This window comes from Anguilla anguilla, chromosome 12 (assembly GCF_013347855.1).
Source record: "Anguilla anguilla isolate fAngAng1 chromosome 12, fAngAng1.pri, whole genome shotgun sequence".
Taxonomy (NCBI): Eukaryota; Metazoa; Chordata; class Actinopteri; order Anguilliformes; family Anguillidae; genus Anguilla; species Anguilla anguilla.
Window position 1 is genome coordinate 38,265,661 of NC_049212.1, and position 15,003 is coordinate 38,280,663.

General features: G+C 40.2%; 2 protein-coding genes and 1 pseudogene across 3 annotated transcripts in view; all 3 read right to left on the reverse strand.

The window, feature by feature from the left end:
* LOC118208811 (odorant receptor 131-2-like) overlaps nucleotides 1-15,003 on the reverse strand; it is a 41,033-nt gene that overhangs the window by 15,464 nt on the left and 10,566 nt on the right. The window lies entirely within an intron of this gene.
* LOC118208812 lies at nucleotides 650-2,513 on the reverse strand (annotated as a pseudogene).
* On the reverse strand, nucleotides 6,598-9,085 carry LOC118208817 (odorant receptor 131-2-like). Of its 2 annotated transcripts, none has more exons than XM_035383721.1 (2): nucleotides 9,028-9,085; nucleotides 6,598-8,229 (listed from the first exon to the last, which is right to left on the reverse strand). In XM_035383721.1, the coding sequence occupies exon 2, from the start codon at nucleotides 8,216-8,218 to the stop codon at nucleotides 7,304-7,306; it is 915 nt and encodes a 304-aa protein (XP_035239612.1). In that variant the 5' UTR covers nucleotides 8,219-8,229; nucleotides 9,028-9,085; the 3' UTR covers nucleotides 6,598-7,303. The 2 variants fall into 2 exon arrangements, with proteins under 2 accessions (XP_035239612.1, XP_035239615.1); XM_035383724.1 differs by having other exon boundaries at nucleotides 9,000-9,049.

Consider the following 15,003-nt stretch of genomic DNA (forward strand, 5'->3'; position numbering starts at 1 on the left):
AAATATAAAAGTGACTATGTATAGTCATTGTTGTCAATCTGTCGTATATAAGTGGAATAAAAGCATCCGGACTGTCCTGTTGTTGAAAAATAACGTATCTATCCTACTTCAGGGGTGGGTAAGTGACCTCGGCTCACCACCTCCGTCATGTAGGAATTATTTTCCAATAACGGGACACCCCGTCTTGGTTTATTCCTTACTTATTGTATGCATTGCAGACATTTTCTGGCTGGTTAAGGGTTAGCTATTTGTGCGGACATGCTCAGATTGTAAAAAAGTTTAACTTTAAGGCAATCTCCAAACTGCCAAGACTTTGTTATGTTATGATCGAGGTATACTGAATTATCTGTAGCCATATTTAATAAGTTGTGGTACCACCCAAGTGTGCATTTTAGTTTCGTTTTAATTCCCCCCACCCAATGTGAGTATAATTCAGAAGACTGAAAATTGTGATTTCTGTGATTTGGAAAAAATTCTTAGCAGCTTAAAGCCAGTTTCACCACCACCTCTGTCTGTCTTTCTCTCTGTCTCTGGGCCTGGGCCGACTAACCTTCTGCAGTCACGTTTGCTGAATTGTAATTTTGAAATGTAGGGCGATCAGTCTCCTGGCTGATTATTGTTTAGATGAAATCTATGAAATCAATCAATCAATCAATCAATTTTTATTTAAAGTGTAGAATCACCATGCAGCATGGTCCCAATACACTTTACAAATAATGCAGAACAGAGATGCATTAAAGAAAGAAAGAAAGAAAGAAAGGAAAATAAATGTAATTGAATAGAAAATCTAAGAGATCAAATTTGAAATGTAGTATTTAAAACACAGTATTTAAAACGGTATTAAAACAAAGTTGACTAGAAATTACTAGAACTAGAAGATGCAAAGGCTGTAACAGCCTGGAGATTAGGTCACATGTTACAAATCTCACCTCTTCATTAAAACTCATGCAAACCTTTTTGGGTCATGATGCCAATGTACACAGAAGTATTTTTTTCTGTGGCTTTCTCTGTTACACATTCATACACACTCCTAAGCTGCTGCATTTCTCCAGAGAGGGGCTAGACCTTGCAGCTCATGTAATATTTCAGGGCAAGGCAAAACTTTTTATCCCTAAGGCCATAGATAAGGGGACTCAGGGCCCTGGAGACAATGGTAAAAGCAATGAAATTTAAGAATCGGATGGTCTCATGCCAGTATAGACTTTGCTTCTGAACAACAGCCAAAATATAAGGGGTCCACAGGTCGGCCATGCACAGAATGAGCTGCAGGCCGTGGAGCAGGAGCGTGCGTCTCCCCTTTGAAACAGACTGCTTATTCTCTCCAGAGGCAGCCTGAGCTGCCAGCATGATCTTGGTGTAGCAGAACAGCAATAACCACAATAATACCGAAGTCCACCTGATTAAATGTGACATACATGAGATTGTGCCACTCAGTCACCAGCATGACCTGGTAAAAGCAAAAGGTGGGCTTGGCAAAGTATTCTGGCGGGGCCTTGACAGAGACGATAATGAGATCTATGAAGGCCCGGATGGAGCTGCATGCCCAGACGACAGCGATGGCAGCCATGGTCCTGCCGGTGGTGGAAATGCTGGCGTGTCTAAGCGGCATGCAAATGGCCACGTAGCGCTCCAGGCACATAGCGGTGATGGTGTAGGGCGTGTTTTTAACGCCGATTCCCATGAGAACGCAGAGCACAATGCAGTGACTGACAGGCAAAAGAACACCAAAGTGGATAAGCAGCACCACCAGGTCAGTGAGCAGCAGGAGTAGACAGTCAGCCATCAGGGTGTGAGCAAACAGGATGTAGCGGGCATTGGTCCGGAAAGCCTGCTTACTGAAGAAGGTGAAGAGCATGAGCATGTCAACACAGATGAAGAACCACACCAGCATTTGCCCTATGACTGTCCTCACCATCATCAGATTGTGGTAGCTATTAAGTAGAACTAGGTCCTTACTGCTGCTGTTCTGATCCATGGCTCATACACCTGCTGTACACAGGAGAACATGGGAAACGAAGCAAATATTAATTGTGATTAATACAACACTTCTCACGGTAAACACTGCACTTCAGTACTGATGTTCTGACTCAGAGAGCAGAAAAACTGTTTTAGGGATATAATCACATATAGAATATGTGTAATATTCATAATTCTTTCATTCATAAAATAAAATTGTATTGACAATTTTCCCTGAAATATGCATTAAATATATGTATGAATGATAAAACAAAATATATTTACACATACTATTTGCTCTTCAGTTAATAATAATGCAAAATTAAGAATTATGCAACATTAAGTAACTCTCAATATACAATAAGTGTTTGTGACATTAAATGCTTCCTATTATAGCTTCTGTAACAATACAGCACGTTGCAACAAAAGAGCCATTCACAGTGAACTGTAGTCAAAACAAATCTCATCTGCATAAGCTCTTATATAGAAACTCTTATGGAAAGCTATCATGTCAATCTAGTTCCATATTACCTTGAATAGTTCTTGACATCGGATCCTCGGCAAAATGACAAATGAGTCGAAAGCTTTTCGTTATATATAGAGGTGGGGCCTGATTCTCTTTCGGATGGAACTGTTGAATATTACTGTATTGTTTACGAACGTCAACAGTCCCCTTGAGGATGTTTGTTACATGGGACCCAATCAAGAACTCTTCAAGTTCCAACTATGCTGGTGTCCCAGAGAGTAATTATTTGAATATCTGAGTGAGGTTACTGCTTGGCAAATGCTACTGCTTAACCCCTCCTGTTTTTTTTTTTGTTTTTTTTTTTGTTTGTTTTGTTTTGTTTTTGAAGGAACAGTTCCTATGGAGTTGCTATGATCTATATTTAATAAACAATGTGTCCTTAATTGTGACACTTCAATTATTTATTTATTTTCACATATTAAATTTTCATCTACTTTCCAGCAATGATGTCCGTTATCAAAGCACTGGCCTTGTTCACTAGTACATTGCATGTAAAATATTCGTAGTTATACTGATCGGTCCAAGGGTGTGCATTAATTCTCAGTGAAGAGACACACCTCACTTTTAACAGTTCTAAAATCAATGCGCTACAAAATCCAACATTCTAAAGCCGTTAAACAGCAACATTATTATTTCGATTTTGAATAATTGTTAGATCCCCTCCCCTTTTCAACGTTCAATTTCACAATTGAATGCAACGTTAAATCACGCTTCTAGTTACTGTAGCTAGCTTCATTTAGGTTGCCAGCCATCCCTCAAAATACGGTATCGTCACTTATTTGGTCAGTAGAATAGGTGTTCCGTATTTAACTACTATTGGCTATGGGACGTATTTTATTCCGTATCTTTGTGAACAATTGCATCGGTAGTAACCGCTGTTTTGAATATAAGTAAGTAGTTTGATAGCTAGCTAGCCGGGATAACAAGCATGCCGTGAAACCATTTTTAGGGAGATGGATTTGTTTGAGTTATGGTTTCATGCCATTTTCTTAAATAATGTAATGACAAAGATGACCAAAATCGGTGCTAATTGTATGGTGTAAAACGAGAAGGACCTATTTTTCCTGATAGATCATTGATTTAGTAGAATTAACGACCAGAGGTTTTTGCATAACAACGGTACAAACCGAGCTACCAACCAGAGTTTACCTTTTCAATTTCAATTTCAGTTAAGTCGATAAAAATCAATAAATATAAAAGTAACAATTGTTGGCAACCAGTCGTATAAGTGGAATAAAAACATCTGGACTGTCCTGTTGTTGAAAAATAATGTATAGCCTACTTTGGAGTTGGGTAAGCGATCTCGGCTCACCACCTCCGTCATGTCGGAATTATTTTCCAATAACGGGACACCCCCATCTTGGTTCATTCCTTACTTATTGTATGCATTGCACACATTTTCTGGCTAGCTAAGGGTTAGCTATTTGTGTGGATATGCTCAGATTGCCTTAAAGTTCTATTTTGTTACAATCTCCAAACTGCCAAGACTTTGTTATGTTATGAGGCTTACTGAATTATCTGTAGCCATATTTAATAAATTGTGGTGGCCATGCCGGTCTTAAGCCCACGCAGACATGGAGAGAACATGCAAACTCCACACAGAAGGGCCTCAAGCCGAGATTCGACCCACAACCTTCTTGCTGTGAGGCGACCACCGTACCACCGAAGTGTACATTTTAGTTTTGTTTTAATTTCCCCTCACCCAATGTGAGTATAATTCAGAAGACTGAAAATTGTGATTTCTGTGATTTGGAAAAAATTCTTAGCAGCTTAAAGCCAGTTTAACATTACATTACATTACAGGCATTTGGCAGACGCGCTTATCCAGAGCGTCGTACAACAAAGTGTATAACCATAACCAGGAACAAGTATGACGAAACCCCTAGAGAGAAGTACCGGTCCAAGTGCAGGGGACAACCGCATAGTTCAACTTGGACCCTGAAGGTTAAACTGATTAACACTAACACAACGAGAACGGCAACAACGCAATCTATGGAAAAAATACAAGCAGTAGTTAAGACAGTTAAGTAGTTAAGTAGTTAACCTCCACCTCTGTCTGTCTGTCTTTCTCTCTGTCTCTGAGCCTGGCAGAACATGTACAGGGCACATACTGCACCCATTTGCACCTAGGTTAGGTGACCAATAGGTGATAAACATACTGCAGTGAATACTTGTGAACTGTCTTGCTGCTGTGATGGAGAATTTTGATTTCTCATGAACAGATACCAGAACTGAAGCTGGGGATTGAAGTAATAATGAAGTCACACTTTAGAGACTTTTCTTGTGACTTTCCAAGTTAGTCAGCTTACATTTAGCTCCTAGGAAATAATTTACTGTGTTTTTAAAAGGTGATCATCTTTACATAGAAGTGTTTTATGAAATGTCATAGTCCAACGAATATAGAAATGTCAGTCTTGTTGTTTTGATGTATTCCAGGGGTTAGGGGTTTTTAACCTCAAAAAGTCCAATTTAGTTCTGTTAAGGAAAGACGAAACAATTTGCGACGCCATTATTCTTGTGGAAAACAGAATATAGCTATATTGTCAAGGCTCAGGAACTGGACACGTCAGTTGTGTGTGTGTGGTGGATGGCAGGAGGAGGGGGGTTTTATGGCCTGCTTGCAGCTCCATTTGTGGTTGCAGTGTATTTGAACTAAGGTCTAGTAGAAAAGTTATTGTTGTTCGGCCAAAATTTATTGTAGCCACTTAAACTTTGTCACTGACTGCAAACCTTATCCAAATATCATGAATACCAAATTCGGTGTTTATTGGATGCAAAGGCAAAACTGCAATCATGAATTAAATATTGCACTTTTGCAAGTGGTGCTGCAGCGCCACCTTGGGTGGTAGGTTCACAAAATGAGACACACATAATCTAGATGGGTCCCTTTTCAATTTGTATATTTCCAAAATTTGAACAATGGCTGGATTTAAAGGAGGTGTGGAAGATGGGTTTGGTTTGTAGAGGGACAGGGAGTTCGTTCCACCACTGGGGAGCTAGGGTGGAGAAGCTCCGTGGTAGGGATGAGCGAGAATCCTTGGCACGGCAGGGGGTGCAAGGCACCCTGCTGCCACAGAGTGGAGTGGTTGAGCAGGCGTATAGAATTGAATCGTGTCCTGTGAGTAGATGGGGCCGTCCTGTTGGCTGCAGTGTAGGCGAGCGTCAGGACGTTGAACCAGTGGGGTGACCTCAGCAGAGGAGTGACGTGAGAGAACTTGAGAAGGTTGAAGACGAGTCGGGCAGCGGCATTTTGACCCTCTGAGACCGGGTTTAAACGCCGGCTAGGTTTATGATTACATTAGAGGCATTTAGCAGACGCTCTTATCCAGAGCGACTTACACAACTTTTTTACATAGCATTTTTTACATTGTATCCATTTATACAGCTGGATATATACTGAAGCAATGCAGGTTAAGTACCTTGCTCAAGGGTACAACGGCAGTGTCCTTACCCGGGAATCGAACCTGCGACTTTTCGGTTACAAGCCCAGTTCCTTACCCACTGTGCTACATTCCGTCCACCTGCATGATAGGTTCGCCGTCACTTGTCACCTAGCCATTATTATAATATAGCTGGGTTTTTGGTCAAAATGGCCTCACAGCATGCTTGTTATCCGGGCTAGCTATCTAACTATTGAATTATATTCAAAACAGCAATTATTATGAATGCAATCGTTCACAAAGATGAGGAAGAAAATGCGTCCCGTAGTCATGGGAGGCCTGTGATGCCTGGGAAACCAGTGAGGCAGCAGCCAGGGGAGAGGAGGGGCTTTTGGGCTCAGACCTCCAATAGAGGAGGAAGGTAACTGAACACAAGGATATTTCAGTTACACAGAACGTCATATACAACTTGTATTGTTCTCTAGAGATCAATTAAACCAAAAACTACTCCATAAGTGACATATTTCATACAATATAAAATACATTAGTCTTCACTGAAATTGCATCATTATTATTATTATTATTATTATTATTATTATTATTATTAATGGAAACATGCTGACAAAATGGTAAAATGTATCGCCACTGCATCCATGTATTGTCACAATATCATTGTGTGCACTCTAGAAGTACAATGAAATTACTTGTCAGTATGAAACAGTACTCAATTTTGGGATAATTTCAAAATTTTATTTGGCGAAAGAGAACACACACACACACACACACACACAAAAAACAAGATATTAAAATTCAGGTAATTACTTCAAGTGAGCCTATCAAACTAACCAGCTTTCTCATGTGAGAGTTAAAATGAGGTATTATTGTAAAGACAAACACATGTACCTCATAACTGAGCTGATCAGGAAATGGCACTATTATCTACAATCTGGTGCTGGCAACTGATTGTCTAAAAAGCCATTTCTTACGGGCATGAAGAACAGCCCTACACCCAGCCATGAGATGTCACTTGAAGTCACAGATGTGGCAGTCTGTATTTTTGTACAGGTGAGGAAACACAAAATTTACATGGTGAATACCATTAATTGCTGAACTAAATGTGCTTAGGTCAATAAAAGCTGTAATTCCTGATGCACTAGTTACATTTTTTATTAAAAATTAAAACAGAAAAATGTTTAGTTATATGTGTTCATATAAACAATTTCATCACTCCTACTTCCTTTCCAGAAAAATGTGTGACCTTTTAATTTTATAAGGCATTGAGATCAATTGATATCAAGCTTGGGACACCAGCACACAGCTAATTTTGAAATGTAGGCGATCAGTCTCCTGATAACAATGTACACAGAAGTCTTTTTTGTGTGGCTTTCTCTGTTACACGTTCATACACACTCCTAAGCTGCTACATTTCTCCAGAGAGGGGCTAGACCTTGCAGCTCATGTAATATTTCAGGGCAAGGCAAAACTTTTTATCCCTAAGGCCATAGATAAGGGGACTCAGGGCCCTTGAGACAATGGTAAAAGCAACGAAACTGAAGAATCGGATATGCAGGTACAAGTGTGGACTTTGCTCCAAAACAACAGCTGATATGTAGGGGCCCCACAGTTCAGCCATGCACAGAATGAGCTGCAGGCCGTGGAACAGGAGTGTGCGTCGCCCCTTTGACACAGACTGCTTATTCTCTCCAGAGGCAGTCTGAGCTGCCAGCATGATCTTGGTGTAACAGAACAGTATGATCACCATAATAATACCAAAGTCCATCTGATTAAATATGACATACATGAGATTGTGCCACTCAGTCACCAGCATGACCTGGTAGTAGCATGAAGTGGGCTTGGCAAAGTATTCCGGTGGGGCCAAGGCAGTGAAGATAATGAGATCCACGATGACTCTGACGGAGCTGAATGCCCAGACGACAGCGATGACAGCCATGGTCCTGCCGGTGGTGGAGATGCTGGCGTGTCTAAGCGGCATGCAGATGGCCACGTAGCGCTCCAGGCACATAGCGGTGATGGTGTAGGGCGTGTTTTTGGCGGTAATCCCCATGAGAATGCAGAGCACGACGCAGCGACCCACTGGAAGCACCACATAGGAATAGCCAAGCAGCACCACCAGGTCTGTGAGTATCAGAAGTATAGTGTCCATCAGTAGCGTGTGAGCAAACAGGATGTAGCGTGCATTGCCCCGGAAAGCCTGCTTACTGAAGAAGGTGAAGAGCATGAAGATGTCAATATAGATAAAGAAACACACCAGCACCTGCACTATGGCCATCCTCATCCTCACCCCTCTGTGGTCGCTATCAATTTGAATCAGGTCACTGCTTCTGTTCCGATCCATGGCTCATACACCTGCAGGAAACAGAAGAAAAGTCGACAAGAAGAAAATATTAATTGTCACTAATGCAGTACTTCTAACACTTAAAACAGCTCTTCACTACAGCTGGTCTGACTCATGGAGAATAAAAAATATTTTATCACATAAAGAATATTTATATGCATAACTCTTTCACTCAAAGAATAAAATTGTTTGCAATTTTCTTTTGAAAGATGATTCGAAGTAAAGATACATATGAATTATAAAACAGAATATATTTAACCATTTGTTATCTCTTCAGTGTAAGATAATGCACAATTACGGATTATACAAAATTAAATGATACAAGTTCCCAGTTTGTAATAGGTGTTTGTCGCACATCATCCAATTTGTCATAGCTTCTATAACAGTATGGCAGATATTTTACACCAAAGATTCATTCATAGTCAGTATAGTAAAAAAAAAAAATTCAAGCTGCACCTATAGGATTTATGATCAGATTTCACAATCATACCAATATTGACAACTACCAAATGGCATCGATCAGCTCAGATAGTCGACTTTATGGGTAAATAACATAATTTACATTGACTCTCATAATAGAAGAGCAATATCAGTACCGAATGATAAGGTACCAAGGAACAGTTCATAAAAAACCTTAAATTAATATCAATGGTTATAAATTCTTCCATTCTTCCAAATTAATTGTAACTTCATCTTATGCCTGCAGGGTTTTTAAACGGCACATTCATTCGCAATGACCAAAACAGATTCAAAAAGGAATATAAGGCAGAAGTATACTGACAGCTATTGTCAATCTTGTTCCATTTTACCTTGAATAGTTCTTGGCATCAGATCCTCAGCAAAATGACAAATGAGTCGAAAGCTTTTCGTTATATATAGAGGTGGGGCCTGATTCTCTTCCAGGAGGAACTGTTGAATATTACTGTATTGTTTACAAACGTCAACAGGCCCATTGAGGATGTTTGTTACATGGGACCCAATCAAGAAGTCTTCAAGTTCTAGCAATGCTGGTGTCCCAGAGATTAATTATTTGTACATATGATAAGGGATTAGGATTGCTCTGAGCGAGGAAATTGCTTGGCAAATGCTACCAATGGAGAGGTATTGTTAAGCTCTTCCTGTTTGTTTTAGAAGGGACAGTTCCTATGGAGCTGCTATGGATGAAATTGGGATGGCAGGTATGCCATCCCGCCAGGTTAGGCCTTCGCGGGACGGCATGCCCCATACCGATACAGCACAGAGAGCTTGCCCATTTTCAAGGTTCCCTAAATAAATCACCACAATGACCACTGACTCTCAGCCCTTGAAAACGTTCATTTCTGTACCGTCTGATGTCCTTAATTGTGATACTTCAATTTAGTCTTTTTTTTCCTTCTTCATAAATGCCTGAAAACTTACTTAATTTGTATTTTCCCACAATTTATGCATGTTGGCATTCTGTTCGGTGATGAACCCAGATTGGTCTCGGCCGCAGAGGCTGGTAGAGAGAGCACAAGGGCCTGGGTTGCGTTGGTTAATCAGCCCAGATACTTAAAGGTGTGTTGCTCTCCACAGTTCAGGGCCAAGAGAGGGAGCACACACAGAGAGTTTGAATTTAGTTTAGTTTTATTTTGGAGTTTTTTTTTTTTTTGTCTTTCGTTTTTCTGCACACTAAAGACAGAGAAACAAACTGGTCAACTGAAAAGTTGGCTAGCTATGAGCAGCGTGCTGAAAAGCGGTCGCTTTGTTTTACTTTCTTTTGTCTTTGTTATTTTAATTTGTTTTAGTTTATTGCTTTTTCGCCTGGAACTTGTTTGTTTGATTTCGTGTTGATGTGGGTGCGCTCTCTCTCTCTCTCTCTCTCTCTCTCCATGCGGCAGCCAACGGTGTTTCTCAGAATTGCCACATCTTCAACCCAGGGGTGTTACACTGGCCCGTGACAATGCGTTATCAAAGCATCAGCCTTGTTCTTGAGTTGGCCTGCATTTCATGCTAACATCTGGAATCCAATCATGGAATCTTTTGAATTACCCAGTTGCCAGCAGAAGGCCAGTGGAAGTGGTAGTTTTTAGTTATGCTTTGCAGATATGTAACCAAGTCCAGATTTTCCATGTCCCAAGTTTCAAGTAATTGGATGCAAATCTCACACAAATCAGTCAAATCCAAGTGAATGCATGTTCGTTGGCTCGCTAGTAAACTTGCTGACATTCAGTCTAACACTAGCTTACTAGAGTCAGCAACACCAGTGGTAACCAACCCTGTTCTTGGAAATCTGCCATCCTGTAGATTTTCATTTCAACCAAATTTGGCAAGCCTGACTCTCCTAATTAGCAGCTCAACAGGACCTCTAGCTGTTGGATGAGGTGTGCTTTGTTAAGGTTGGAGTGAAAACCCACAGGATGAAAGATCTCCAGGAACTGAACTACACTGTTTTAAACAATGTTTACCTCCATGGTTTAGTATGTGTGATTCAAATATTCCTGGGTATTTTATGCATTTCAGTCATTTGCTAGCTAGTTAAGGATTAGCCGCTTGTGTGGATTGTCTCAGATGCCTTAAAGTTCAACTTTCAGTTACAATGCCAAGACTTTGTTGAGCTGCATAGTGAATTCCCTGTACCCATATTGAACAAATTTTGGTGGCAACGCAGGCTCAAATTTCTGAACCAGATTAGAAATTTACTCTTGGAGGGCAATCTTAGAAGGTGAAGGTGACACCATAGCTAGCTAGCAGACAAACTTTGTTACTTCTTAAAATTATGAGATTGCGACTGGTTGTTTTTTAATGTGTTAATAACAATGTGGGTAAGCTGAGGGAGTTAGATAAGAAAATAAAGAAGGAAATGCCTAAACCAAAAATTCTGCGCGTACTGCCAAAGTTTCAACCACAGCAGTTTCAGCACAAGAGAAAAACAGGAAGCTTGCCACAGGTGTTTAAGAAGGTTGTGAATGTGTAAATGTGACTTGAGGGGAATACTTTGTAGATGAGTAAAATTATGGTTAAAAGTACATTTGCTATAAGCATATAACCAGCCGGTATAAGGTTTATTGGATGTATAACCATTGTGTGCAGAATGTCACGTCTTGATCAATAGCGTGTGAAAACTGCATATACTGTGCATAATGTCAAGAGGACAAGCTGAGCAGAAGGAACACCCACCCCCACCGCATAAGTGCCAGTGAACTAGGCGTTTGGTCAAGGTTTCTGAGTGCAGCAACAAAGTTCTCAGAAAAACAGAAATGGGTGTGGGCGGGGGTGACTGTCATACCATGCGAAGCACCTCGTCTGATTGGAAGAAGGTCTGTCTAACTCCATGATGAGTGCATGAACGGTTTCTCCTATTTGATCAAATAAAAAGTGTATTACTGAATTGCTTGATGACCTGGCTACGTCATTGCCTTCATTAAAGGCAGAATCCACGACAGAGGCCTGATTGATGATGTGGAATCAGAAGAAATCGTAAGAATTAAGGGTGTTTGCTGCCGCAATGAGACTAATTTTATACACGAGGCAGAATGTGGTGAGAGACAGATTGAGGGCATTGCTTGTTTATTAGTACATTACTTTATCCGAGCAAACACAGGCATGACAGTGCAATTAGGCATGTGTCTCAGGAGTTGTCGGAGAGTGTTCTGAGTTGTCTTTATGTTTGTTTTCATTCTGAAATTACATGGGAGAGCACAAAAATAAGTGGCTTATATTTTAGGCCTTCACATTATTGTTTTTTCGCCCTCCTCTTTAAGCTGGTAAACCTTCACATGATGAAACATGACTGAGAAGATTGCAACATACAGCGCACTTCCAGCTCTGTAGACGTGTATGTGCAATGCAGGGAGGGAGTTATTGCCATAAATCTTCAGAGAGCAAATTAAGACCCCCCACCCCCACCCCAGCCACCACCACCATCATTACCACCACTGCAGAGAAGACACTGCCATAAAATATTTAAACAACTCCTGAGACATCTTAATTGCGGTTACACTTGTTCTTTTGTGCAGAAAACGAGGTTTCTCTGTGGAGTTGTGCTACATTATACTGGGTCTGAGTAAATCTGCAGACATTGTCAAGCTTCAATGAGGAGGGGAAAAAGAATTATCTTCAATGTCAAATGTAACTTCTATGATTTTTTTTTTAAATGGTTTTCTGACCAAACAGTAGTTTCATCTGCTGGGATCCAACGTAGCCTATGTGTGAGGTCATATTAGTGTCAGACATACTGTCATTACCTTAGTTACTGTGTACATTTTCCACAGGGCAGTCTTTCATTTCAGACTTTCCTCATGACATGAGTTTCACATATTGTAATTTATGTTCTTTCATTTCGCCTTCCTTATCTAGCAAGGTTTGCCATAGTGTAAATAAATTTTTTTGTATACAAATCTGTGCATATAAAAAAATGTAAGCAATATTATAACTCCAGGTGTTAGTTCCATCCAGTTATTACACTATACTTACACTGCTCTATTCCTCATGACTGCATGGGCTCTCCATCCCTGTCTTAGTAGCTATGCAGCCATATATTACTCCTGGTGGGGTCCCCCCAATACATACTACTGCCACTTTACCCACTGTCTGCTATATTGCAAATTCTCTAATTGCCATTTCTACCCTCTTCCCCACGCTGCCGGCGGGGCTCTTGCCCCAACCCTCGAGAGTGCTTCGAGAGTCGTTTGGTCTCCCCCACCTCTGCTGTCCAGCCCCTCTTTCGTCATTGCCTCCACCCTGCCCACATCTGTCGCCACCTGCTGTTCCCCATCACCGCCACCCGGCCCCACCCATCATCTGAGCCACATCATAAACCTTATAAAACTGACTGACATGTTGGTCACCAGTTGGCACCCTGAGCCGACCAGAGAAGGGTGGGTTTCCCCCTTGAGAAAAGGTTTCTTCCTATCTGCCACAGGGAATTTTTCCTTGCCATTGCTGCCTTAGGCTTGCTCCTGTGGGGGTTTAGGCCAGGGTTGTCTGTAAAGCATATTGTGACTGCTGTAAAATACGCTATACAAATAAAATTTGATTGATTGATTGATTGATTGATTGATTGAAATTAGAGCCCGACCGATATATCGGTTTGGCCGATATGTCGGCCATTATTTGACTTTTTTGACGACATCGGGATCAGCAGTTATGCCGCCGATGTGTCCCGATTTTTAAATAAGTATAATAAACAAAAAAACCATTGGTTATTTATCTGTACTTGTCTGTTCGAACGTTGTAATTGCTATTTACTAGAATTATCCAGTAGAGGGAGCTCTAAGTGTGAACTGCAGCAGCTGACGCCCTACTTCTGTAATAAGATGTTTGTCACTCGTGCCTCATCCAATATTCTCCACTGCAAGACTTGTCTGCACAGATTCGATTGCCGCAATAAAGGTATGTATATTTAGTGAAAGTTTTTAATTAAATGCGTTTATACGACCACTATGTTTATCAATCCTCATTATCAAGCGAGCGAGCTAGCTAAGATATTTGGTTCACTTTAGCAAGCTAGCTGGCTAGCAAGCCTTTATGAAGTGGCAGTGAGCACATAAGCAGCGTAGGATCTACATTTCCAGAGGACATCGCTGTATTCTCAAATAAATAACCAGCCAAAATAAAATGGTGATTGAATGCATCACATATTTGTTTTTTTATCTGAGATAATGATTAGCTACTATATGATCCTGTGTCAATAGCCAACGCGTTATTGCAAGCGAGTGTGTCATCTAGTCACGCGTCATCGTAGCAAGCTAACCAGACAGTAAAAACGCCTCTAAAACACTTCTAACGTGGATCATTTTAAGCCATGTTATCTAGCTTTGTCGTGATAACACGAGAGAAGGATTGCTGTTGGAGAAGTGAATCAACCAACAGTTAGCGTGGGTAACCTGCACGAAAGCGCATTGTAGTTTTTCTCATGTATTTCATCCTGTCAATTTCATTTCATCTAACGTTACACTTGATTCACTCATTAGCTCCGCTAGATAATGTCTTACTCTTTGAGATCATGTAGTAGAAATAAAATAAGAAAATATAATCCATTTAACTGAGAATATATAATAAGAAATAATGAGGCTGTGTCAATAGCTAATGCGTTATTGCGAGCGAGTGTGTCATCTAGTCACGCTTCAGAGCGCTTTATTTTCACCACCGAATTCTTATGGACAGGGAAGCTCGCTAGATAAAGCCTTACTCTTTGAGATCATGTAGTAGGAATAAAATAAGAAAATATAATAAATTTACTGAGAATAGATACTAAGAAATAATAATAACAAATTAATAACAACAATAAAAATAATATTCATAAAAATACACGTTTGAAACTGGAAAACAGATTTTTTTTAAATTAATTTTTTATAGATGGCTGGAAAAGAAAGGAGTAAAAAGCAAGGTGTGGAGTTATTTTGATTCCACACACTTAAAGATGGTGTTAATATATATATTTAATTTAATATCATATTTTAAATTTTTTTATCTAAAAGGTTCTTTGTGTGTTTATTTATATTTTTATTTGTTTGCTTATAATTTAAATGTTTTTAAATATAGAAACCTTAATAAAATCTAAGTTTTTCAAATTGATTTGAAAATGTTGCACTTTTTGACAAAATATCGGTCAAAACATCGGCAATCGGTGGGCTAGGACTCTCCAAAATCGGGATCGGCATCGGACCCAAAAATCTGGCATCGGTCGGGCTCTAATTGAAATATCTTATTGAACATTCTGGAGCTGCTGGTGCTTGTATTATATGAGTAAGTAATGCAGTATCTCTGAAACTCACTGACATGCAGAGCTGGGGAATGAGCTGTGAATGAAGACAAGCTCCCTG

What these genes read in the sequence shown, in the direction of transcription:
- LOC118208817 (XM_035383721.1), bottom strand. Translation starts at nt 8,218, where the DNA reads ATGGATCGGAACAGAAGCAGTGACCTGATTCAAATTGATAGCGACCAC.